This window comes from Hibiscus syriacus, unplaced genomic scaffold (genome assembly GCF_006381635.1).
Source record: "Hibiscus syriacus cultivar Baekdansim isolate YM2019G1 unplaced genomic scaffold, ASM638163v2 tig00110597_pilon, whole genome shotgun sequence".
In the NCBI taxonomy this organism is placed as follows: Eukaryota; Viridiplantae; Streptophyta; class Magnoliopsida; order Malvales; family Malvaceae; genus Hibiscus; species Hibiscus syriacus.
Window position 1 is genome coordinate 6,995,476 of NW_024062795.1, and position 26,036 is coordinate 7,021,511.

Here is a 26,036-nt window from a genome sequence, read left to right on the forward strand (position 1 = left end):
ATTTATCTGTTTATATTTATTTTACCTGTCTCAAGCTTTTATGAGATAAGTTCACTGCTCTTGTTCCTTTTTTCTTCATGCGATTGTGAGGTTGTAAAACATAATTCACTTCATGTTGTTCAACAACACCTCTTTTAGTTTTTGATGGGCCTGAATGAAACTTATTATACGCTTCGAAGTCAGATACTCATCATGAAGCCTCTTCCTACAATTAATCATGCATACTCCATGATTGTTCAAGAGGAATCTCATCAAATTCAGTTATCTGGTGCACCTATTGAAGCTTCTAAAATGTTATCAAATGCTTCCAAAGGAAATGATCGAATGCGGTTCAATGGTACTTGTGAGTACTGTAAAGTCAAGGCCCATAATCGTGATAATTGTTATCGGCTCATTGGTTTTCCGCCTGATTTCAAGTTTAATAGGAAAAAGGTTGCCATAGCGGTTAATTCTGTGAGTTTCTTCTCCTGTCTCAACCGTTCCTACGTTTACTCCTGAGCGGTATACTCAGATCTTAAGCCTGTTGAACAAGAGCTCATCTTTGGATTCCAATGTGAATCTTGCAGGTATTATTGCTTGTAAGTTACCTGCTTCCAATTATATGTATGTTAGTTGGATAATTGATACTGTCGTAATTGATCATATCATATATGTTTTTAAGGGCCTGCAATTTCCTATTTCATGTCATTCCCGTCATTATGTTCATATGCCTAACGATCAAACTGAATTAGTATCCCACATAGGTTCTCATCAGTTAGCTTCTGGTCTTTTAATCTCTAATGTCTTGTTTGTTCTCAATTTTACCCATGTAACAACCCCAACCTGTATCCGACCCGGATACGAGTCTGAGGTGTCACATTGATTTTTCAAAACCTTTTCATTTTTAAATATAAAAGAAATCATGGAACATTTAAACTTTCATTAACATAAAGTTAACAATTTACATAAGTGAGTTCAAACATTACAAAATTGATCTGAGCATAAGTACTTTACAACTCTGTTTACATGGCAATATATCTATTAGTTAAACAAAACATATTGTCCAAAGTACTTCTGATCTGATCTTTGAGTGGAGATATGCTGCTATGCAGATCCTAAGGTTGATCATCTTGCTTCTTAGTACCTATGTGTAAAACGCTTACACGCTAAGTCATCGACATAGTAAGGCATAAAAATATAACAATGCACTTCCTATAAATATGAACATACAATCTAACTATCCAAATGCAATTATACTTATCATATCATAATTTAATAATGTCATATATGATTCAATGTAGATAATAATAACATGTTAACATATAATTATGTAAATACTCTTTATATCTTTTATAAGCTCATGTATATTACTGAGAACTTAAGGTATGCGAGTACTTTGAGGTTGTGCACACATATGCTATCACAACAGCTCGTATAAGAATCCACATGTGAAATCTATATCCCAAATGACTTCTTCTATGTCCCGAATGACCTATCATACGTCCCGAATGACCTATGTAACCCTCGACTCTTGGCATGCCAACTATACCTATAGCTTTCATATCACATAACATGGGCATAATCATTATATTTCATACACTCATATAATTATAATTTCTCTATAGAATCATGTACTCATATCATTTCTCTTATAATCACATATTTCTCCTTTCCTGTCATATATCACATGAATCATATAGCATATATCAAATCATATAAACATATATAACTCATGCATGTGTTTATAATGATCATAACATATGCATGTTCATAACTATTGTACCATGAAAACTAATATAGGAAATAGACTTATCACAAGTCTTATTTCCATTGAACTACACCTATAGTATGCACTCACCTTAGCCTCACTTAATTCCAAATCCACCTTTATGATTTTCTCTCTTTGGATCTATCCTAACTCTGTGGTCGTTCTGGAACTTGCTTGTGCTCGATATCTAAACAATCATATATATATATATATATATATATATATATATATATATATATATATATATATATATATATATATATATATATATATATATACATATCAGCATTCCAAATATCATGATTCGATCCTTAATTTATTAGGCCAAAAGAAAGACTAAATTTCATTTTATACTTGAAGTAGTATCGGTACCCCTTGTAGGATATCGATACTTCCCTAGTTGTAGTATCGATACCAAGCTTGGTATCGATACCCATTTTTCATTCGAAATCCTTGTTTCAAAAATTGGTACCGATACTGACCTTATGGTATCGATACCATTGGTATCGATACTACCCTTCAGGTATCGATACCCCATGAATGTCTTTGTCAAATTTAGACTTATGGTATCGATATTGTTCAACCAGTATCGTAACCCCTATACCAATTATCACTCTTTTACTGTTGAAGTGTCGGTATTGGATGAAGTAGTACTGATACTAAAAGCCCAGATTTCACTTTTAAACCCGAAAATTCACTCTTATCAGCTCAAACACTTCATGTCTTAATCCCTTTCATACTCTTAACTCAAGTACACATACTTAAACCAATTTCTATTCATTCAACACATCCTTATCCTCAAAATCTCATCCTCTATATAGAAATCAAGAATCATACTAAATTTTCAACATGTTCTAATTTCAATTCTATCACTTTATATTTCTTAATTCAACTGATGACAAGTCAAATTTAGTTTCAAATTCCACTTATCAACTCTTTGCTAAGATTTCATTTAAAGACTCTTTATCTTTAATCCCTCATAATTCTTTCATCTTATAGTTTTAAGATAACTTAAGCTTTTCTTAAGCTTAAGTATCACATAAGGATCATAAACCAAACTTAAATTTAATGAATAATCACTTAACAAGAAAACTCACATTTCTAATGGCTTTCACGTATGAAGAAGGAAGAAGAAGAAAAACTATATGATATTTCCTTTCCCTTTTCTTCCCATCTCCACGTGTATATATCTCTCCCATATTTCATTTTTAATTCAATAATTAGTCAAATTACCATTTTGTCCTTCTATTCATCATTCTGTGCTATATAGTCCTACACAAAATTTTTCATATAAGTCCCTGAACTTTTTAATTTATCTACTTTAGCCAATTAATTATGAAGTTTTACAATTTGGTCACTAACCCGGTATTGAGGATGTTACAACCTATAATTTAGTTTTTGTTTCTCGACTTGTAAAAGAACATAGTTGTGTCATTTCTTTTTATCCTGATATTTGTATCTTGCAGGATCTTTATACTAGCATGATCAAGGGGATTAATAGGAGGTTTAAAGGGCTTTATATCTTTGAGTCCACTAAATGAGTTATTGGTTTGTTTTCTACAAAAGTTTGTAATTCTTTGATTAGTTCTGGGAACATTTCTTATATTAATTTTGTGCTTACTGCTTCTGTTTCTAATCTTTGGCATGCTAGATTTAGGCATTATTCTGCTTCTGTTATGAGTAAATTGTCTTATTATGTTTCTGATAAACTTGATACAAATGTTGTTCATGATTGTAGAGTATATCATTTGGCAAAACAAACCAGATTGTCATTTCCCCTTAGTCTTATTAGATCTTCAAAACCTTTTGAACTCATTCATATAGATTTGTGGGGTTCTAATAGGATATCTACTCATAGTGGTCATAGGTATTTTTTAATTGTTGTTGATGATTGCAAGCGTATGACTTGGGTATACCTATTAAGAGTTAAAAATGATGTTGTTTTATTCCTAAAACATTTTCTTTCTTTTACCTCCACTTAGTTTTCTTCTGTCACTAAAATTATTAGAAGTGACAATAGTACATAATTTTTTTAATTCTCATTGTACTCCTTTTTTCTTTTCTCTTGGTATTTTACACCAGAGTTATTGTGTTCAGACTCCACAGCCGAATAAAGTTGCAGAGAGGAAACATAGACATCTTTTAAAAGTAGCTAGGGCTTTACGGTTTCAATCTAAGGTGCCTATTAAATTTTGGGGTGGATATGTGTTAACAACTTGTTTCATTATAAACAGACTGCATTCTTCTGTTTTGCAATGGAAAACTACTTATGAAAGTCTTTATAAAAAACCTCCTGATATGTTTATTTTTAGAGTTTTTGGTTGTTTATGTTATGCTACTACCCCAAAACCAACATATAAATTTTCTCCTCGAGACTTACTTTATGTTTTCATGGGATATTCTAATACTCAAAAATGTTATCTTTTGTTAGATCTTACTTCTAAGAAGCTCTTTGTTAACAAGGATGTTATTTTTCATGAACATGTGTTTCTTTTTCATTTTCCTGTTCATACAGATCCTTCTTTTTTCCCTTCCAAAACTTATGTTCCTGATCCTGAGTTCTTGATTCTTTCTTTTGGTCAACAACCTAATATTGTTGCACCACCTGATTCTTCTTTCATACCTGAACCTGGGCAATCATCACAACAACCAGAATCTGCTATAGGTCCAATAGCTCCAGTCTTGGTTAAGAAGTCTATTAGGGTTCCTAAATAACCTCAATGGTTGAATGATTTTATTTGCAATTCTGTTTATACTTATGCTTATCCTATTTCAGATTTTATTTCCAATAATCATCTTCCTCTTGTTACACAATCTTTTGTTCCCTCCGTTTCGCATCTTGTTGAACCTAAATCTTATCATGACGCCATTCAACATCCGGAATGGGTGCAAGCTATGAAGGATGAAATTCTTTCTCTTTAAACAAATAAGACTTGGTCAGTTGTATCCTTACCTTATGGGAAAATACCTATTGGTTACAAATAGGTTTATAGGGTTAAATATAATGTTGATGGTGTTGTTGAAAGATTTAAAGCTCGTTTGGTGGCCAAGGGTTATAGTCAAAAAGAGGGTGTAGATTATGTGGATACCTTCTCACCAATGGTCAAATTGGTTATTGTTCGTTTCCTTCTTGCCATTGCTTCTATTTTTTATTGGTCTTTGTTCCAGCTTGATGTGTATAATGTATTTCTACAAGGTGATTTATTCGAAGAGGTGTATATAGAACTTCTATATAGTTTTTGCAGTCAGGGGGGAATAAGGTATGTAGGCTGCAAAAATCTCTTTATGGTTTGAAACAAACATCTAGGCAATGGAATTTGAAGTTAACTGAGGCTCTTTTAGGTGATGGTTATGGACAAAGTAAATTTGATTATTCTTTGTTCACAATGAAAAAAGATAAGAAGATTGTAGTCTTGTTGATTTATGTTGATGACTTGTTGATTACTGGTAATGACAGTGTTTTGATTGAAGATTTAAAGAGTCTTTTGAGCAAGAAGTTTAGAATGAAGACCTTGGAGAGTTAAAATATTTTTTAGGCCTTGAGATTATGAGATGAAAAGAATGGATCTTAATTAATCAGCGCAAATATGCTCTTGAATTGATTGAGGAAACATGAGTAAATGGATCAAAACCAGCAAAGGCTCCCCTTGAACAAAATGCTAAACTTACTACAATAGAATATGATGAGCTGTGTACAAAAGAAAGTAATAAAGTTAATGAGTTATTAGCTTACAAGAGTATTTACCAGAGGCTCATTGGGAGACTTATTTACCTCACACATACCAGACCAGATATATCTTTTGTTGTACATTACTTGAGTCAGTTTATGCAACAACCTAAAGAATCCCATTTGCAATCAACCTTGAGGATAGTTAGGTACATAAAAAAGAATCCTGGTAAAGGGATCTTGATGGATTCAAACAACAGTTGTGATCTTGAAGCACATTGTGACTCAGACTGGGTTGTATGTCCTATTTCAAGAAGGTTTGTTTCTGGTTTTTGCATTAAGCTTGGAAATTCCTTGATCTCGTGGAAGTCCAAGAAGCATAATACAATAGGCAGATCATCTGCTGAAACAAAATATAGAAGTATGGTTGTTACATTAGTTGAATTAACTTGGTTAAATGGTTTAGCTAAAGAACTTTGATTAGAAAGGAAGTATCCAATCAAGTTATATTGTGTTAATAAAGCTACTCTTCAGATTGCAGCTAATTCAGTCTATCATGAGCGCACAAATCATATAAAAATTGATTGCCACTTTATGAGAGAGAAAATACAAGAAGGACTTATCAATACAGAATTTGTATCTTCTTCAGAATAGTTAGTAGTTATATTTACTAAGGCTCTAGGAGTACAACAACATGAGTATCTTGTATCCAAGTTGGGGGTAAAAAATATTTTCTACCCATCAACTTGAGGGAGAGTGTTAGAAGTTAAAGTTTGTTAATTTTCTATTTTACTTGTAACTAACTAGCAGTTCATTAGTTAGATTGAAGTTGCATATATATATATATATATATATTATAAAAAATAATATATGAGGAATTTTTTCATATGATTTTTAACACTATTGGCACCGCCATTGCTTTCAAATACTAGCTCAATGATATAATATTTCAAGCAATGACTCGATAGCATAATATGAATGAAGAGTCGATCCACAAAATATAGTTAAAATGATTATGAGATCGGATTTTATCATATCCTAAATAACATGTTAACATTCAGCTGAGATGACTGCCAATTTTTCAATAAAAAGGACGATTTTATAATATATGAATAGTCCGATGATCATTCTGGAACTTCTAATAGTCGAGAGTTTAACAAAACAACATCCTATAGTCAGATGATCATTTTATAACTTTTAATAATCGATGATTCAACAAAACAATACCTTATAGTCGAAGACTTTTTTTATTCTTTACCCTTAAAGTTATGGAGAATTTAAAACTTTATTAATTGATTAAATTATCATAATATTGGTGTTAAAAAATATTAATAAAATGAGGATTAAAAGAAATTATTTAAGAATATAAGATGAAGGTTGAAGTGGTTGGTAAAATTATTGATAAATAAAGACAATTTTAATTAAGTCGTTAAGAGATGAATATATATCGTTCTATTTCTATCTTTGAAATTAAATTATAAAAAAATTAAAATTAAAAAATTAAAATCAATTTTAAATGAATTAAAAGGGAGATGAGTTTTTTAAAGTCGTCGTTTTATTCTATTATATAATCAAAAATTCATAAAAATTGTTTTAATCTTTATACTTTATTATTATTATTATTTTGAATTTGTTATTAAAATATAAAAAATAAGAGTAGAATCAAAATAAAATCATCAACAACGGTTAATAACTTTATCAAAATTAATATACTAAATAATTTAAAAATATTAAATACATTAGTTATGTGGAATTATACCTAAATCTAATTACATTTGATTTTATAAACATATAACATTCAATTGTTCAATTCATCAAACAATATATTAATTATTTGATAATACAAATTAAACAATTAAAAGACATAACTCGATTAAGTTAACTCTTTTAGTAAATTAAATAAATTAATTAAAATGTATTAAAACACAATTAAATTAAAAAAATAAAATAAAATTATCTTGATAGGGGGTCACCCCTAAAACACATTACTTACTTGGAGAGTCCAGTGTCCACATTTTGTTGTAAGTTGGGAGACGGACATTGAGGGGTGGGTTTCTTTCACTTCAATCAGATATATTATTAAGTAAAATATGAATAAATACAAACTTGTTTTTATTAGTTTTAAAAAATACAAAATTAAGAATAAATATAAATAATAATTTCCATTAAATGTAAGATCTCCCACTTGTTATTATTATTTAAAATAAAACTGTCAAATGCAGATCTTCACGTGACCTCCAAATTATTGTTGACAATTTTTTTTCGTGGTTTGGTCTTTTGAGAAAGTTGGTAAGCGACGTCGCATGGCTAGAAATAAAAGTGCTGGCTGCAATGGTGCTAACCACAAGGGGCACATTACTCTAGTTTTGAGCAAACTATTATCAAAACTTGCCAACTTAGTACCTGACCACAATATCTTGGTTCCATCATTTCATCACTCGGTTGCATTGATATATGTTGTCGTAATTAATTATCCGTGTATCGATTAATTAATTAAAATCAAATTTTATAGAGATTTATTATAGGAATGATTTTTCTAACTCAGTTTATTCTATTTATAATACTTAATATTGATACCCCTAACTATTTATTTGATTCATTTAAATTTAATTTTTTTTATTGAATTCAAATGAATTTATAGTTTTAATCCTTAAAATGTGTAAATTTATTGTCAATGGTTCTATTGGCACTGTTCTTGTAAGGTTCACAATCTTTATTCCTCGGTCAGAAGAAATATCAAGTATAAATTTAAGTTTCAAATCGAATATCATTTCAAAATTATCTTATGATCCACAAGAATTGCCTTTTTAATTGTCTTTTGCCGGCAGCCTTAACATGGACAGAGTATGCGGCTGATGGTATCAACTCGATGCCTGCACCGGTGCGGTCAAATGCTTCGAGCAGCTCGTATCAACTCATGGCATTACCGGTAGTTCCACGCTAGAATTAGCCATTTTGTTTAATCAGCTGTTCATTTGAGCTCGAGAGCCATCTGTCGTCTGGGCTGTTTGTCAAACAATAATTGCTAAGAATCCATTGTCAATTTAATGTTTAACTATAATAACACAACCGGTATAATATATTTTTAAAGTTTTAAATATATAAATTTATCATCATTATATTTATTTAATTCATTGTTTGATTAATCTAAATTAAATATTATAAAATAATTCTACTAATTTAATTTACTCTATCTACAACACAAAATTCTAACACCTACAAGTCTAAAGTGTAATGGCCTTATTACACCCGCACCAACGTGGTCCAAGACTGCTTCGAGTAAGTCATCCGATAGTACACCACATCAAACAAAAATTGGATCATTTTATTTCCCCAGCTTTCATAGTTTGGGCATTCTCACACGAGTAAATATCACCCACAGCCAAGATTCCAGGAACAATAATTACAGTTGAAATTTTATTCCAATTCTAATTTTTTTATAAGATTATATTTTAAAAAAATGTTGAGTTTAAGACGGGCTAGTCTTGAATTTAGGATAAAAAATATTTTTCTCATATGATTTGAGAATAATAGTACAGGTAACATTTATATATTTAGAAATAGTTGTTATATGTTTCTCTCTTTATATTTTTTTGGTTAATTCTCTATTTTACGTAATAAAAATGATGTGTGTGTCGGATTGGGTCGAATAATGTATTTTAAACTCTAAAATCTAGTCGATTTTGAGTCGGATGAGACTTTTCTAAATTTGAGTCGGACCAAATGATAAATGAAGAGATACTATTCTGAAATCGAAACAAATGACATATATGATTGACTTTAAAAAATTATCAACTCAATTATAATTTTTTAATAGTATGAGGTAAGTACAAGTATACATTTATAATCTTATCAATTCAATTATAATTTTTTAATAGTATGAGGTAAGTACAAGTATACATTTATAATCTTACTTAATCATTGATAACACATGCATACCCTGCAAATGTAGTTGTTCGAACTCATTACCTTAAAGGAGAACATCACTCACTTTAACCACTAAGGCCACTTAATTAGTTTGATTCGATTATGATTGTCTTGGTATAACCACCAATATCTGATTTATTAATTGATTAATTCGAATTAGGTACACAGGATGAGGGCGACACTCCAAATCCAGGTTGTTCTATTTTGAAAACATCAGGATTCAAACATCTGATTTATCTTTAAAACTTAGTGTCTCATTCTACTAGATAAAATAATTGTCGGTTCAATTATGATTTTAATTAGCTAGTAATCAACCGATAAAATGATCGTAAAGGAAGTCTAAACCAAATTAAGTTAATTTAAACGGGCTTGTGCACTCCACTAATTAAACATATAGATTCATTTTATATGTAGCAGTAGAATTTCTCCAAGTGATGAGGCCTGAGGGGCCATGCCTCTCTATGCGTTTCCCTCAAATGTCTAATTTGGGCTATTTTTGTCAAACAATAATTGATGATAACCCATTGCCAATTCAAGGTTTTACCATAATAACCCAAACCCAATCAATACATACTTGAAATCCAATTTTCCATCAAAATGAAAATAATACCATCAACTTTTAAGTACAAACTTATTATTTTTTTAATATATTTTCTACACACACTTATCATATAAAATAAAATGTTTTCATTTAATATATATATAATTATTTTCATTTAATAATATTATATTAAATAATGTATAAAAGTAATTTAATGATTAAAGACAATAATTATACTTATCAACAATCAATTGGTATAATAGGATGAAATACTATATATTTTTTTACTTCAGACAATTTCCAGTTTTTAGTAAGATCGACCTATGTATCATTAACAAACAGAGAGGACGAGAATGCAGACAACGTATGAAAAATCATTTCGGAACACCAAAGCCTTTCAAGAATCAAATCTTTCATTTGGCTCATTTGTAAAAACCACTTATTAATAAATGCGGAGAGAGCCCGAAGGCACATGACAAGGGAAACTACCTTTAGATCGTGCAGAGCAACAATCGAAGACAACAACTATGTACTTTGAACATGTCCAACTGCGATTTAGATTTGAGAACAACTGGATGAACTTAAGGACATGATGAAAATTTATCTTAGAATCTTCAAAGAGTTATTGAAAGCATATTAAATAATTCATAAAATGCAAAAGACATTCAAACCTCACCGTCATCAAAATTTATTCTAAGCGATCATTTTTTTTAATTTCTTTTAAGAGTTTTTTAAACCATGTGGAACTATAAATTACTTAATAATTTAACACATTCTTAAGGGTTAAAAGTAAAATTTCGAAGTTAAAACTACACACAGACATCTTATGAATACAACAATAGCCATTAGGGATTCTAAGAACTATACAACGAATTATATTTTTAATATATATTCTGAAAGAGTCCAAAAATCTATTAAAAATAATCTCTCCCTAAATATGATTAAAATTTTAAATATTTTTTGAATCATTAAATTAACTAAGAATAATGATTGTGATTGAAGTTTTTACATTGAGAATAATCTATCTTTTGTGTATAATTTTTTTACAATTTTTAATATTAGCCTCAATCATCTATTTTCATTCATCTACCTATAAAAAGTGTAAAACTTTAAAAACATTGAAAATAGATCATGTTCTCATTTTTCTGAACAATTCTTACTTTGAAAAAGGAAATTTTTTTCACTCTTAATAAATATTGAATCCATAATATAAAAAAAGAAAAAATGTATTTAATAATTTGTTTTAACAGATATGTTCTCATTTTAATTATATTTTAAAAGTTAATATTCCAAGGATGACATTAATTGATACAAATTTATTATTTTTTATATGTTCCTCAATGTTTTTTTAGGGATGTGTTAATCGATAATTATGGTGTGGAGAGGGCAAATATGTCATTTGAGGGATAGGAGAGGGAGTGGCATTAATATAATTACATTGTATGATGATAGAGAGTTGGTAGTTCCGTAAATGTAGCAAAATCATCATAAAAATGGAGATAAAACGAAAAGGTGGGTGCGGATGGGGACTCAAACTAAACAATCATGCCTTCCGCGTGGAATCAAAACAACTCAGTGAGTCTGACTCAGAGCGAAAGTGCCTCAACATACTACACGTCTCATCTCAACCGTTGATATCCCTTTCCTAAACCCAGCGATCGTTCGAAAATATTATAAAAACGGGAAAAAGGAAAGGACAAAAAAAAAAAAAAAAGATCCTAAAAGATGTCATCTAGTCTTCTGAGTCTTGACCTTTGTTAAAAAAGCCCCACCGTTCACAATTCACACGTATGTTGATGCTCCATGGCTTTTAATTTGGGAGGACAATAGGTTAGATTAGGTTGATTTTTGGTCAAATTCAATTCGAAAAAGTATATCGCCTTCATTCAAATTTGTTTCTAGTCAACTTTATAAAAGTTTTATTCAACTTTAAATTTGACGGCAATTTTGAGATAAAAACATTTGTATTCAACTCATAAATATTAAAAAATTATTTGATAAAAAGAGATTTATTTTTAAAAAATTATAAGAAAGAAACATATTATAACAATTACCTCTCTATTTATGAGAAAATCATATTATTATTTCAGATTCGATCAAAGACTTTTAATGTTAAATTCAAATCCGATCTCACCTTTTACAAAACCCTCAGAATATTGATACTGTAAAATCAAATTTGGTCAAATTTTTCATATCCATGTCAAATTATCTTTTTTTAATAGCTTGAAATGATTCCAAGGTGTAATATATGTTTATAATATTTTTTTACTCATAGATAATACACATTATAAATGCAATTACTTTAAACCAAATCCTTTAAACAGAATAAAATTTACTTTCATCGTTAAAGCCACTCAATAAGTTCAATCAAATTATCATTTCATTTCTAATTTTCGGTTTTATTATAAAATAAGTATTAAATTATAATTTTATTAATATTTATTTATTTTTTGTTGAAGTACATATTTAACTTTTTCATTTCATAGTTAATATATTTATAAGGAACTCTTATAAACCATAAAAAATGTTTTATATATTTATGGGGAATTTTTATAGAACATCTTTTATTTAAAAAATAAAATAAAAAATAACTTTTAAAATTTAAATTCAAATAATTTAAAAGATGAGGGCAAAATGAAAAGAAAGGAAACAAGGAAGGAGAAAAGTGGAAAAGAGGGTAGAGAGATACATACTCCAGTGAAAAATCATGTGGGATCATTCATTACAATAAAAAAGTTGCGTGCGGGTCAGAATTATTACAAAAGAAATTATGGTAATAATTCCAGCCTACGTGGCAAAATATGACTGGCTACCTCACGGGAAAGAGAAAAGACAGAGAGAAAGAACAAGCATTTTTGTTGTAGTTGTTTGGTGTAGGAGTAGAGAGAGGGGTAATTGGGGCATGGAACGGAATCATGCTTAGGCAGCTAATCGGTCAGCTTCAAGACCTCTTGCATCTCTACGGCTCTCCTCCTCCCCCGCCGTCGCCGCCGTTGCAGCAGTCGCCTCCTTTCCACCTTCACTTTCACCAACTGCCTCTTCTGTCCGACGATAACCACCGCAGGTTCTTTCCGTTTCGCTTCGTATCTTTCTGTTGATAGATCTCTTCAATTTTCGTTTAGTTTCCCTCACCTTACGTTTTTTCATGTGTTTATTTTGAAATATCGTTAGATTTGTCCACTCGGCTTCTGTAATTTATCGATTATTTTTTTCTTCTGTGAATTAGTAGTCGTAGATTATCTTGTGTTCATTTGTTATGCTATGATGTTAGTTTATCCGTTGCATTTCTCGTTGATTTTTATTTTGTTTTCTGCTATGCCACTGTCGATTTTTAGGGGATTTCGCGTGTTTATTGCATTATTTTTGGGCATATATTTTGGCGAGTTTTCACGAAATTTGAGTTTTCAGCATTATTCATTCATCGTTGCGAATCATGTAGATTCTTTTTTTACCCCTTTTTGCATTTGTGTTCCTTTCCCCTTTTGCAGTTTTCAATTTTCTTTATCCCCCCTCTTTATTAAGGGTTGATGCTCTGCTTTTTTAAGTGTTGTGATGGTCAATTTTGAACTTGCTGGGCATTACCTTTTGGTAATTGATGCTTGAATATCTTTCATCTTGGTTGATTAGCATGTGATTATGGTTGACTATGAAGATGGAATCTCCTTTACATTTGTTCCCGAGGAAAAAGAAAAAAGCATGGACTTACCCCATAATTCTTGATTAATTATTAGTCCACTGGCAATCAGCACTTTTCAAATTTCTTTTTTCCGTCCTATAAGCGAAGGGAACGAGAAGTTAAATTACTAATTCTACAAAATCCTGGGGTTTTCGAGTAACAAAGAGTTGTTGAACTACTCAAGTACTCGTGTGAAGGTCTCCTTAGAATTCTTTTTAGTCATGGTGCGTAGCTTGCCTGTGCTCATTTCATTTGTAATTACTGCTGCTCCATTGTTAATATTTATACCATTGGTCTCTCTCTCAATGTTCCTGCATAGGCATGTTTTGCGCAAAAGCATTCACGGTAATTTCTCAGAGCACATGGTTAAAAGCTTCTTTTTGTAGCGCATTTAGTTGATATTGATGTCAACATACTATGGTATAGCTGGATGCATGGGGGTCTTTGGCTGTGCAGTGATTTGAGCTTGGGCTCTTTTCAAACAGTACATTAAACGCTTATCCATAAAAATGACTAAAGAGAACTGACCAACTGGTGAAAGCAGTCACAATGGATTGTGGTGATCACCTTCCAGTAGCAGTCACAATGGATTGTGGTGATCACCTTCCAGTTGTACATTTCTATTTTGTTTATTAATCTTCATTCATTTATTACAAACTCCAATTAGTAGTATGAATGTTATGTTCATTGTTCTGTTGCAACTGAGTTGAAGGTCTAGGCCTTGCATTCATGTCCTTGATGTTTGGTCCAAATTTGAGCATGAAATGCATAAAGGAACTTAATTTTTTACTGAGATTAGTTACTAGAGATTGCAGTAGACTTATCAGGCATGCTATTCTTTAAATCCGAAGGACTTAAGAGCTACCATAGGCATCTCGTATCCACATAGTCCAAATACGAGGCAATTCCCAGGGTTGTTGATCGAGATCAATATATCGAAGGTTCATTTATCTTCTTTCATATATTAATCATGAAACATTAATGAATGTTAAGGTTTATTTGTTTAGTGGAAAATGCCATCCGAATAATGATTTACCTTGTATATATATATGGAAATGACCATCCAACTCAGTTGGTAGAGCACAAGGTTCTTAACCTTGAGGCCGTGGGATCGAGTCTCACGGAGGGCATTTCATATATGGAGGTCTCCAACAGAAGTTGTTCTCAACCTGGCGTTGGGGGCAACCTACTATCTTACCTCCCATTACATATGGGAATAAGGGTGGGTTTGGACATTAGTATGCCCATATATTTTTGTCTACAAAAATAAGCAAACAATAGAAATTTTTTTCTTCATCCAAACAGAAATTGTGAACTTTTTTCCTCTGAAAATTAGTCCATTCTGCGAAAGTCTTTTTTTTGCAAAATAAACATATGTTAGGTTCATTTTAAGGTTTTTTTCTAACAAAAAAGTTAGGGGGTCAACGTCAAACTTGCTAAAGTGTATTTGAGATTAATTTTTAATGAAAATCACATAACTATGAAGATGTTAAGGTGCCTTTACTGTTTGGAAACATGTTTTGTCACTGCTGGAGAGTGCATATCTTGTGGCATAATAGTTGTGCTTGGGTTTAGCTTTATTTTAATTACCACAAAAATGCTTATCTTGCAAAGGCAAACAGTATAGCCTTAACTGAAATCATGTGACAGGAGTTCAAAGATGATGTGAATATCGAATACCTGATGGATTACTAGTTAGTTGCATTATCACTTATGATGTTTTGTTATAATCTGTAGCATTTATAAATTGGTTATATGAAACATGTTGCTCTGTAGGCAGGCTTCTTTGGCAACTTATTTTTTGCGTGTGGAATTTTGAGTAATGGAAGGATATTGTTCATGTCCTTTTTTATAAATTTCGTTTTTAGTTACTTGCGTGACAACCTACCAAATTTGGTTATAATCTCTAGCATTAGTCCATTGGTAACCTATGAAAACATGCTGCTCCACAGATACACGGTTTCTCTGGCACTCCTTTTTTGTCTGGATTTTTGTGTAATCTAAGGATGTTTTTCAGTTGTCTTTTCTTTTCTTTCTTTCTTTTTAAATGATTAGTAGCTCATAGTTTGCTCATTGAGAGAATTTGGTTAACTTGCTTTTAACGGGCATACGCAAAGTAATGAATTTCAAAACTGGCGCTGAACCACTTTATGTTGGATGCAAATACTTTTATGTTATTGTATTTTTTTTGTTTTTGATCAATACACGATTGCTGTCCTGGTCTAGTTCTCCTGAAAACTTATTGTAAATGTTATAGACAGTCTCTCTCTTTTTGTTTTCCCCCTTCTCTCTCAGGTGCGTGCCAATCTTAATTAAACCACGTCATACATTGCTAAAGATAATCTGAGATCTCTGTTGGTACTAATTTATTTTTATGTATAAACTTATTGCTTATAGGAAAGACTGCCGACCAGGAACATTTGCTGCAGCAATTGATTGATAGGATGTTAGAATAGTTGATGAATTATGTCTTTAGGCCTTAGTAAATTAAAAAGATAAGAATAGCTTTTGCTTTAGGCTTAGACGTGCTTAATCTGACTGATCTAAAATTTGCTGTTAATTATCTACTAATCATTCAGGTTGTTCCTAATGTAATTTGAAAATTGCAAACTTGATAACTTGTGTTAGCTTTCATGCAGGTGGTGTTTTCCCAATATCGATGATACTTCTGCTGAGGATTACTACAGTCTCGTGATGGCTGCAGGGAAATCTGGAAACTGTAAGATGTTGGAACCTTTCAAGCCTCCACCAAGCAAGAAATCTCGTAAGGAGCGGAACCGGGGGAAATTGACTGGAAATAACCCTACACCAGAGGTTATGGTGCAAGAAATTTGGAAAGAATTCCCTGAAGACCTCTTTGAAGCTGTTATTGCTAGACTTCCCATTGACACATTTTTCCGCTTCCGCTCAGTTTGCCGTAAATGGAATTCCTTACTGGAATCTCAAAGTTTCTCTCAGCATTGTGCGGGAATCCCACAAACCAATCCCTGGTTCTATACCATTACTCATGAAAATATGAATGTTGGAGCCATGTATGACCCTTCCACAAGGAAGTGGCACCACCCGACGATCTCTTTTCTGCCAGCAAAGATGATTGCTCTGCCAGTTGCTTCCGTAGGTGGTCTAGTTTGCTTTCTTGATATTGGTCATAGGAACTTCTATGTCTGCAACCCTTTGACTCAGTCATTTAAGGAGTTGCCGACAAGGTCAGTTAAAGTGTGGTCGCGTGTTGCTGTGGGAATGACTCTGAATGCAAATTCAACCAGTGAAGGCTACAAGATCCTGTGGGTGGGGTGTGATGGAGAGTATGAAGTTTATGACTCGGTGATTAATTCGTGGAGCCAACCAGGAAGCATGCCCTCGAACATCAAGCTACCACTATCACTGAACTTTCGGTCACAAGCAATTTCCATTGATAACACACTTTACTTCATGCAGTCAGACCCTGAAGGGATTGTGTCCTACAATATGGTTACTGGGGTATGGAAGCAATTTATAATACCGGCCCCAATACATCTGAGTGACCACACACTTGCTGAGTGCGACGGCAGGATCATGCTTGTGGGACTGCTGACTAAAAACGCCGCCACTTGTGTCTGCATATGGGAGCTGCAGAAGATGACACTTTTGTGGAAGGAGGTGGACAGAATGCCAAATATATGGTGCTTAGAGTTTTACGGGAAGCACGTTCGAATGAGTTGCTTGGGCAACAAAGGTTTGCTCATGTTGTCGTTGAGATCGAGACAAATGAACCGGTTGGTTACATACAATGTGATGAGCAGGGAGTGGCTGAAGGTTCCTGGATGTATTCTACCACGGGGAAGAAAGCGACAGTGGATAGCCTGCGGCACCGCCTTTCACCCATGCCCGACTGCTACTGCTTGATATCCATCCCCTTCTTTCTGTTTCTAGCAGCAACGGCACGTCGAAGAAGGTTTTTCCTTCCTATTTTTCCGGCTGCTAACTAGCTTTTGCTGCTGGTCCCTCTCCGGTTGGATTTTCCTTGTTGTTTTAATGGGGTAAACAAGATTGGTCATTTCCCCTTTTTTCTTGTACAAACATGTGGGTGAATAACTTAAGCTTCCCGGGAGACTTGTCTAAGTAAAATCTGTTAAAACTGTTTAATTCAATTATGCTGAATTGATATAATATTTTACACGGAGAATTGAATGGCTAATAGCCTCTTGATGGATATAATTATATCTCAACAGGAAGTTTAGTTGTAATATCATATGGTTGGCCAGGTTGTGCTTGTAAAATATTGTGAAATATTGACACATCATTCAGCCTTAAGGGTGCGTTTGGTTCACGGAATATAAGATTACCAGTGAGAATGGAATTATCGGTGGGAATAAGATTACTGAGAATATTTTATTTTGTGTTTGGTTGGTTTAGTATGAATGTAAGATTACTGTGTTTGATTAAAAGAATAAAATATTATTGGAATGTATATTTTATCAAATTGTTCTTATTATATATTTGTTTTTTTAACAAGTTGAATTCACTATAATTTTACTATAATTAATTTATATATTTTCTTTAAAAAATTTAAATTCATAAAATTTATATACTTTTTTTAATAAAATTGAAAAGATAAATAGGTTTAATGGAAGAGTAAAATTTTATTTTAACTCTTGAATTTCATATAAAATTCTAATTATGGATTTTTTTTTGTAAATCTATAATAGTTTAAGGATAAATTTGTAATTTAATATTCGCAGAATTTTTTTATTCAACGACATAATAATGATATTTTTGGAAAAAAAACTATTTTTAAGGGTATTTTAGTCCAAAACATCGGTAATCTAACAATACTTAAGGAAATGAGGGTAATCACATTCATGGTAATATATTCCCAAAATACCACTGTTGGTAATAAAAGATTACTAGGGGCTGGGAATGTTGGCCAACCAAACGGGAGAATGAGATTTCATTCCCCTAGTAATCTCAAATTACCTGAACCAAACACCCCTTAAGAGTCAAATAACCTAGCGTTCAAATATTGTTCAAGATTTTAAGATTTTAAGTTTGTTGGGGATAATGAATTAATGAGGAGTAAATGATCACAAAATAATAATAATAAAATTGTATGAATTTAAGATACATAAATACAATTATAATTCCTAGTTGAATAAAATCATGTCATATCAGTTTTAAGATACACGTAATTGTACGAACACATTAATCATAGTTAAATAGAACTATACGTGAAAGACTCGACACTCATCACAAATCTCTGTTTCTCTCCCAATTTTTTTTATTAAACGGGTTGTAGAATAAATTTTAGAACCAAACCAAACAAGATTCAAATCATAATTCTAACAAAAGAGTTTAATCTTCATATTAAAATTTTTAAATATTAGATCGAGATTGTGGACATCATATGAATGGATATATAATTAGTATCAATGTGTTTTGATGTATTATTACAAAGTATGTGAAGAGATGGATTTTTTTATACAAGAGGAATAACCAGTAGCAAATTACAGAGCCAACTTCATATGAGATCCCTATTCTGTCCCAAAACGAATGTCCAGCAACTTCGGGGGGCACATACAGCACAAACAATAAGCCAATTGGTTACCCTCCCTAAACCCATGACCCCACTCTAACTTCCCAAGGTCTACCCATTAGCTCCAGTACAGCCCGCCCCAGGGCTGGACCGCTTTGCTTCTCTGTTACAAATCAGCTGCACAGCAGCTAAACTGTCGATCTCCAAAACCACACACTCCCAACACCAACGTCCCATGTCACCTTCAAATCTTCGGGAGCACCCATCACACCCCAATTTAGGGACTAGATTTTATTAATTTAGAGTATCGAATTAAAGTCGTAACAAGGGAAAAGTTGATGACTAAATTGTAAATTTTTAAAAGTTGTAACTCAGCTTTGGAACTTGTGGGAAGTTTAGGGATCTAACATTAAATTAAGCTATTTTTCTGGTCAGTTGAAAAAAATAAAACGAGGATTTGGTGGTTGAGGGGGATTGAACCCGAGACCCAGGGTTATGGGTGCCTATGCCTTAGCCTAGGTTACAGTTTGAGAATAAATTAATTAAAAATATATTTGATATTGTTAGATCGAGTTTTAATTTTTTAAACCCCAAATTAGATATAAAACCCCAAACCAAGATTGTTCGTCACCTTTCTCAGTTCCCCCTCCTCTAGTCGGCGGTGAGTGTCACCGTCACCTCCAGTCGAAACGTCGCGACCGTCCGACCAAAACCCTTAAGTCCGATCGTTAAAAGCCGTCGCGGTTCATCGTGGAAAGCTCGTCGAAGTTTCGTCGAGAAACCCCCATCATACGTCAGTTTTTCGTCAATTTCGATTGACCTGGCGACCATATTGTCTCACCGTCGTCACCAACGTGTTCCCTGGCCTGCTCAAAACCCGACTTGTGAGTCGCGTTAACTTCGCCAGTTCTATCAATCACTGGCGTTGGTAAGTGTTTCGACCTTTTCTTTTTAATTCCAATGGATTGTTGATGCTTGGTTAAATATTGATTGCAATTAGTTAAGTGAAGTTGTAGAGTAATCAGCTGATCACCTTGAGTCGTCGTCGTCGCCAAGTGCCTTCATGTGCGCGTGAACTTCTTCTACCTCCCTGGAAACCTTCTATCCTGGACCGACTCGAACTGAACCGAGTCTATTTGACCCAAATTGAGTCAACCCGACCCGTTGACTTTAACCGGTATGACCGTTGATTGACCAAAAAAGTCAAACTTTTCAAAAAGTATTGTTTTAAGTTTTTCAACGTCCTGAGTCCGAATCCGAAGTTCGTTTTACCAAATTTGCACTCAGTAAGTCATTTTTCAGTGTTTTATCTTCTAATTCAATTTGGTTTTTCGATTAAGTTCAATTTCTGACGTAAATTCGTTTGCTATGTATCTGAGAAATTATGTGACGGGAAATTAAAGTTCGAGGGCGATTGAATGGAGTTTAAATGTTTGATCGGTATGGTTCGTAAATCGAGGTAATACATTACTACCTTATGCATGTTGTATGGAACATGTTGGTATTGTTAAATGCATGGTTGATTATGGTTACATGTGTGTAGTTAAAATTCTAAACTCGATCCGATTTCGAAATAAAATAAATTAAGTTGAATAAAGCTCAGACTACCTGCATAGATACAAGAATACTAATAAGAATGATTTCAAGTTCAATGATTATCTCGAAAAGCGAATAACCTCGGAATCTCTAATTTTTATTTATCATCGTTAAAAACTTTAATACCGAAATTACCTGATTATGAAATTACCCTTTAAGTGTAAAATGACCAAAATGCCCTTGAGGCGTGAAGTGACTATATATTATGACCAAGATGAACTAAGTGGAAGTATTGTCTGTATCTGAATTGTGGAAACAACTGAATTACTCTGGAAACTCTAAAATGATCGGGATAAACTTGATTACTAAATTACCTAAGTACCCTCAAAGACCTAGAATTAAGCGAATAACTTGGATAAGTCTGAAAACGCTGATTAGCTTATATGTTGTACCGTCCACAAGGGTTTTAAACCACAAATCAAGAATATCAACATTTCTTGATATCGTTGCAATGCATAAATGATATAAATATCATTGGAATACTTGTTCGTCTCTCTAAGATCCATTCAGCGATGATTATGAAGATGATCAGTTCGACAAGAGTTGTCAGTATTAAAGTGTGAATACCTTTGAAGTGCAACGATTTGATCGGTTGACATGTATCACTGTGTTGGGATTTTTTCAATTCGAGTTAATTCGATACCTTGATAAATCGACGCGAATCTTAAATACAATGGATCATCGTTTCTCCCTTATTAGATCAAATTACTAAGAATTCTCCAAGAACCTAATGTCCAAAATGCCCCTGATTTCCTGAATAATAGAATCACTCTTGTCATACCTGAAATCACAAGTAACTTTGATGCAAAAGATTCTTAATACTTATCTGATTACTTAGTGCTTTCGAAAAATATTTGAATACTATATGTTCTTGATAAATCACGTCCCGAATAACTGATGAATTCGTCAGCTATCAAACCCTTTTATAATGATCTCGTTTTTGAATTTAATCAGTTTACAAAAATTTCATGGCTCCCTACCTGATAAATACTAGTACCTTGGGAAAATAAATGGATCCTCTAGTGTCTTCCCTATGTGTTATATAATTGTATTATTTGTTCTGAAATGTGTTTTATCGAGCTTTATGACTTATTAAAGTTTTAAATTTGCATATCTGATTCATGATCTTTGGATGTCGTTTCTACTGAATTGATATATTTGAACTCTGATTTCCTACTATCACTGGTTACTGTCTGAAAAATGTTTTTCTTCGGGATACTATGGGATCTGGTATGAAGTCTCTGTAGGTTCAGCTCGATCAAACTGGCAATTCCTTATATAGGTTCAGCTCGATCAAACTGGTATTTCCTTATATAGGTTCAGACCGATCGAATTAATAATTCCTTACGACAAGTTCAGCTAGGTCAAACTGGTAATTCCTTATATAGGTTCAGACCGATCGAACGAGTAATTTCTTACGAATCTAAGGTGACTCTTGGGAGGGCTCATAGGCCTAATGGGCCTAGTGATAAGACCTTATGGACCCTAAGGAACTCTCTTAGGGTGGCACCTCTGTTATGTGCTTTGGATAAGTCTTTATGGACCTGAGGGCACTCTCCTCGGGTGGGTACCTATGCTTCGACTAGGGTAAGATTGCATCCTGGGGAACTGCATATTGGTGCTCGATTGGAGGGTTTTACCATGATTTTAAAAATACGTTTTAAAAATACATTTTAAACTACTACTATTTTAAAAGATATTAGTTTTGTGGGAACACACTAAACACCCAGTTCTTATATCCTGAACCTGGTTCTCTGAACGTCTGCTCTAAACTGTAAGCTTCTATCTTTTGCTACTTAAAATATCAGTGGGACCTAAGCTCATCACAAAAATCTGTAGATGTCTAATTTAATAAGGAAAATTATGCTTACCTATTATCTGCATGTACTTCAACATCACTTGGTAGTTCGATATTACTGAGCTTCCCAAATCTCACTTTTTTACTCTCTATTTCAGGTTAGTTCATCCAGTACAACTATCGACATCAGTATTGGAGTTCCACCGACGTTACTTATAGAGTACGGTGTATGTGATTAAGGGAACATGTAGGTTGTATTTTGTTTTTATATCCGAGTCTGTAATCTATTTTATTTTTGGATATTGTTAAATTTTACTTTTAATATATAAATTATTTTACGATTTTACGTGCTTTAACATAAATTTTAATTTTTTCCGAGATTTTTACTGTGAGTCGCTCTGGTGGTTCTAATGTGACACCTCAGATCGGATCGGGTCACCCGCATCAGTCTGTGTGTGTTACAACCCCTTATATGAGACATTGAGAGGGCTGGCAAAAGCCGAGACATCTGGTACTAGAATGGCTGTGACGACTTGCAGGTTGTTTTTTACTTCAGAATGATTAAACGTTGAATGATTCAAATGCTGAATGATTCAGAGACTCTGTATGAATTAGCTCTGAATGTGACATGTTATTTGATAATGACTCTGAATCATTCAGAATGTACTTATGTATTGAATCATTCAGAATGTACTTCTGTGCTGAATCATTCAGCAAAACTGTTTTGCTGAATCAGTCAACATTGAATCATTTAGAGGTGCGAAACAAACGCGCCGTTCGCTGAATGATTCTATTAAGAGGCAAACAAACAACCCTTTAGACACCATTAACGGTGAATAGGATTTGTTTTAACATCATGCAGGGGGAATAAGAGGTTCTTTTATGGTATGCTTTGGCCTATTTCACACTGTTTATTCAAAAATGAAACAGGAAATAAGTAGGATAAAGAACACAGAACAAAAGAGACAAGAAAGGTAGGCTTTATTCAAATTCAGATAAGTCACAACACAAGTTAAACATATATGGTCAATACATCATCGGTTCGCTACAAAACTTAAAGAAAAAGAAACATAACATGTCTTCTCTGCAATTCTTTACCATGGGTTATAGGCTAGACTTATGCCATGCCACCGCTTGTTGCTGTCCTGATAATCTGGAAGAGTGCTGAAATAATGAAAAGGAAAAAAGATTTTCATAAGTATATCGTGCAAGGTTACAGCATTGATATGCATTTTATCACACAACTAAAACAATTGAAACCCAAGGTTCCGAACACAACATCGAAGATAGTTTACAACCCAAGAAAATTCAAGAAGATACAAAGGGAAAAGACCAACAAGTTAGAATATAAAATTAGCATTTTTCATTGACACATTATCCACACACATGACGCACAGACATACAATAAGAACCAAATATTCAGCAAATACCGAACGTGCTGACCATATCAGAAGCAAAAATCAAGAAACGTATTCACTATACCAAAAGTCAATGGTGAATATCTAAGGAAATATGATGGTGAAAAGATTAGAAGCCAAGAAACTTACATGATCCAATGACCACGAATATGAAGAAACCAATCAACACAGGACCAACAGGATAATCTTTCCCCTTCTTTGTTGTTGTTTCAGGCACAGCTCCTCTCTTTTTTATGTTCCTCTCGAACTTCCCCACTTTCCTGTCTGCAAGGCGCCTTGATGTTGTCTTCACAAACCAGAATAAAAGGATTCCAATTAAAATTATACTTTTTATTATATATAAAACAAGCATCCTTCGATAACCATGGTGATGGATTTAAACATCGGTTAAACAATCTAGCTAGCCCTTATACATTTGGCTGAAGAACAAATCAATTTTTCAAAAGCACATAAGTCAACCGATTACAGTTTCACCCATTTACTTCCAAAATTAAATTTACAAACAAATCGTTCGATTTTATAGTAGATCCGACTAATTTGCTCCTACGCTAATCGTAAAGACTATATCGCTGACTTTTATAGCAGATCAACTAATTTGCTCATAAGCGTATAGTACAGGATTCGATAGGATTTAATTTTCCATTCAGAAAAGGCTAAATCAAGGTCTGTCTAGCTAAATTATTCAAAAAAAAAAACATACATGATTAAATCATTAGGCATATGAATATCCTAAAACAGAAGATCTATAAATCTCTAGGGTCTACAATCGATTATACTCGGAAAGAGTAAAAGGACGGGAAAGAAAATATAGATCAGATCTGATTCAGATATAAGCAGATAAAAAACAGAGATCGGCGTGAAAATTGAAAATCGAAGATCGCATACAGTAAAGAACAGAGGAAATGAAACGATTTACCATGATGACGAAGAGATAGGGTAGCAGATCGAGAAAGTGAATGAAATTTCCGGCGAAATTCTCCTCTATTCCCTTTACGGCGACGAAGTGACCAAAAATATTTTATAATATACTATTTTAATTAATTTTTTTTATTTGTCAAAATGATCAACTAAATCACATTGCGATCGATACTTCGTAACGCGATCTCTGGTATCGCAAATCAGTTTCCAGATTCGCAACACGAACTTCGACTATCGCATTCGCGTTGCGATAGTCGAAGTTCGCGTTGCAATTTATTCAAAGTTCGCGTTGCGATAGTCGAAGTTCGCGTTGCGATTTATTCTAAGTTCGCTGTGATAGTCGAAGTTCGCGTTGCGATTTATTCCAAATTCGTTGCGATAGTCCAAAATCGCAACGACTGGTTGTATTACATTTGTTTCTTAAGAATTTTCTCTAAAATGATAGTATTCGCGCGGACGTGTCGAAGACACGTATTACTACGACCACGACCACGACTACGGACGGCGGCGGCGGCGGCACGCGAGAGTCCCCCTTGTTCTCTATCACTCAACAAGGAAGTGGGAAATCCAAGCCTTAAATATCATTCCCAATAGTGTTTCCAATACTATGTGGAATTGAGTATTACCAACACTTGTTCCCAATACTATGTGGAATTGAGCCTTAAATAGTGATATTATTTTTTGAATATTTTGCTTAAAATTGTAATAATCGCGATTGATTGTAGATTGACTTTTAATTATGACATATTTAATCGTATAATACTAATGCAATTGGTTGCTGATTGAGTTGTTTTAAGGTGCATGATTGTTAATTGTTTCCTGAATAATCACATTGTATTAGAAACAAGTGTTGGTACTGCTCATTCCCACATATTATTGGAAACACTATTGTGAATGATATTTAAGGCTTGGTTTTCCCACTTTCTTGTTGAGTGATAGAAAACAAGGGGGACTCTCGCGCGCCGTCGCCGCCGCTGTCCGTCTCGTCTCGTCTCGTGGTCGTGGTAATACGTGTCTTCGACACGTCCGCGCGAATACTATCTTTTTAGAAAAAATTCTTAAGAAACAATACCACCGGTCGTTACGAATTTGGAATAAATCGCAACGCGAACTTGGACTATCGCAACGAATTTGGAATAAATCGTAACGCGAACTTCGACTATCGCAACGAATTTGGAATATATCGTAACGCGAACTTCGATTATCGCAACGAATTTGAAAAATCGTAACGCGAAC

General features: G+C 33.2%; 2 protein-coding genes across 2 annotated transcripts; one reads left to right on the top strand and one right to left on the bottom strand.

The window, feature by feature from the left end:
- The first annotated feature begins 12,707 nt into the window (after positions 1 to 12,707).
- Positions 12,708 to 17,754, top strand: LOC120134387 (F-box only protein 6-like). Its single transcript, XM_039150819.1, has 2 exons — positions 12,708 to 12,946; positions 16,198 to 17,754. Exons 1-2 carry the CDS (start codon positions 12,798 to 12,800, stop codon positions 17,441 to 17,443), a joined length of 1,395 nt encoding a protein of 464 aa, XP_039006750.1. The 5' UTR covers positions 12,708 to 12,797; the 3' UTR covers positions 17,444 to 17,754.
- Positions 17,755 to 23,426: 5,672 nt separating this feature from the next.
- Positions 23,427 to 24,888, bottom strand: LOC120134388 (stress-associated endoplasmic reticulum protein 2-like). Its single transcript, XM_039150820.1, has 3 exons — positions 24,799 to 24,888; positions 24,012 to 24,168; positions 23,427 to 23,628 (listed from the first exon to the last, which is right to left on the bottom strand). Exons 1-3 carry the CDS (start codon positions 24,799 to 24,801, stop codon positions 23,582 to 23,584), a joined length of 207 nt encoding a protein of 68 aa, XP_039006751.1. The 5' UTR covers positions 24,802 to 24,888; the 3' UTR covers positions 23,427 to 23,581.
- Between the last annotated feature and the right edge of the window lie 1,148 nt (positions 24,889 to 26,036).

What these genes read in the sequence shown, in the direction of transcription:
- LOC120134387 (XM_039150819.1), top strand. Translation starts at nt 12,798, where the DNA reads ATGCTTAGGCAGCTAATCGGTCAGCTTCAAGACCTCTTGCATCTCTAC. An exon ending in TCCGACGATAACCACCGCAG is followed by an intron (nt 12,947 to 16,197) that starts GTTCTTTCCGTT and finishes GCTTTCATGCAG; the next exon opens with GTGGTGTTTTCCCAATATCG.
- LOC120134388 (XM_039150820.1), bottom strand. An exon ending in ATTCGTGGTCATTGGATCAT is followed by an intron (nt 23,629 to 24,011) that starts GTAAGTTTCTTG and finishes TCATTATTTCAG; the next exon opens with CACTCTTCCAGATTATCAGG.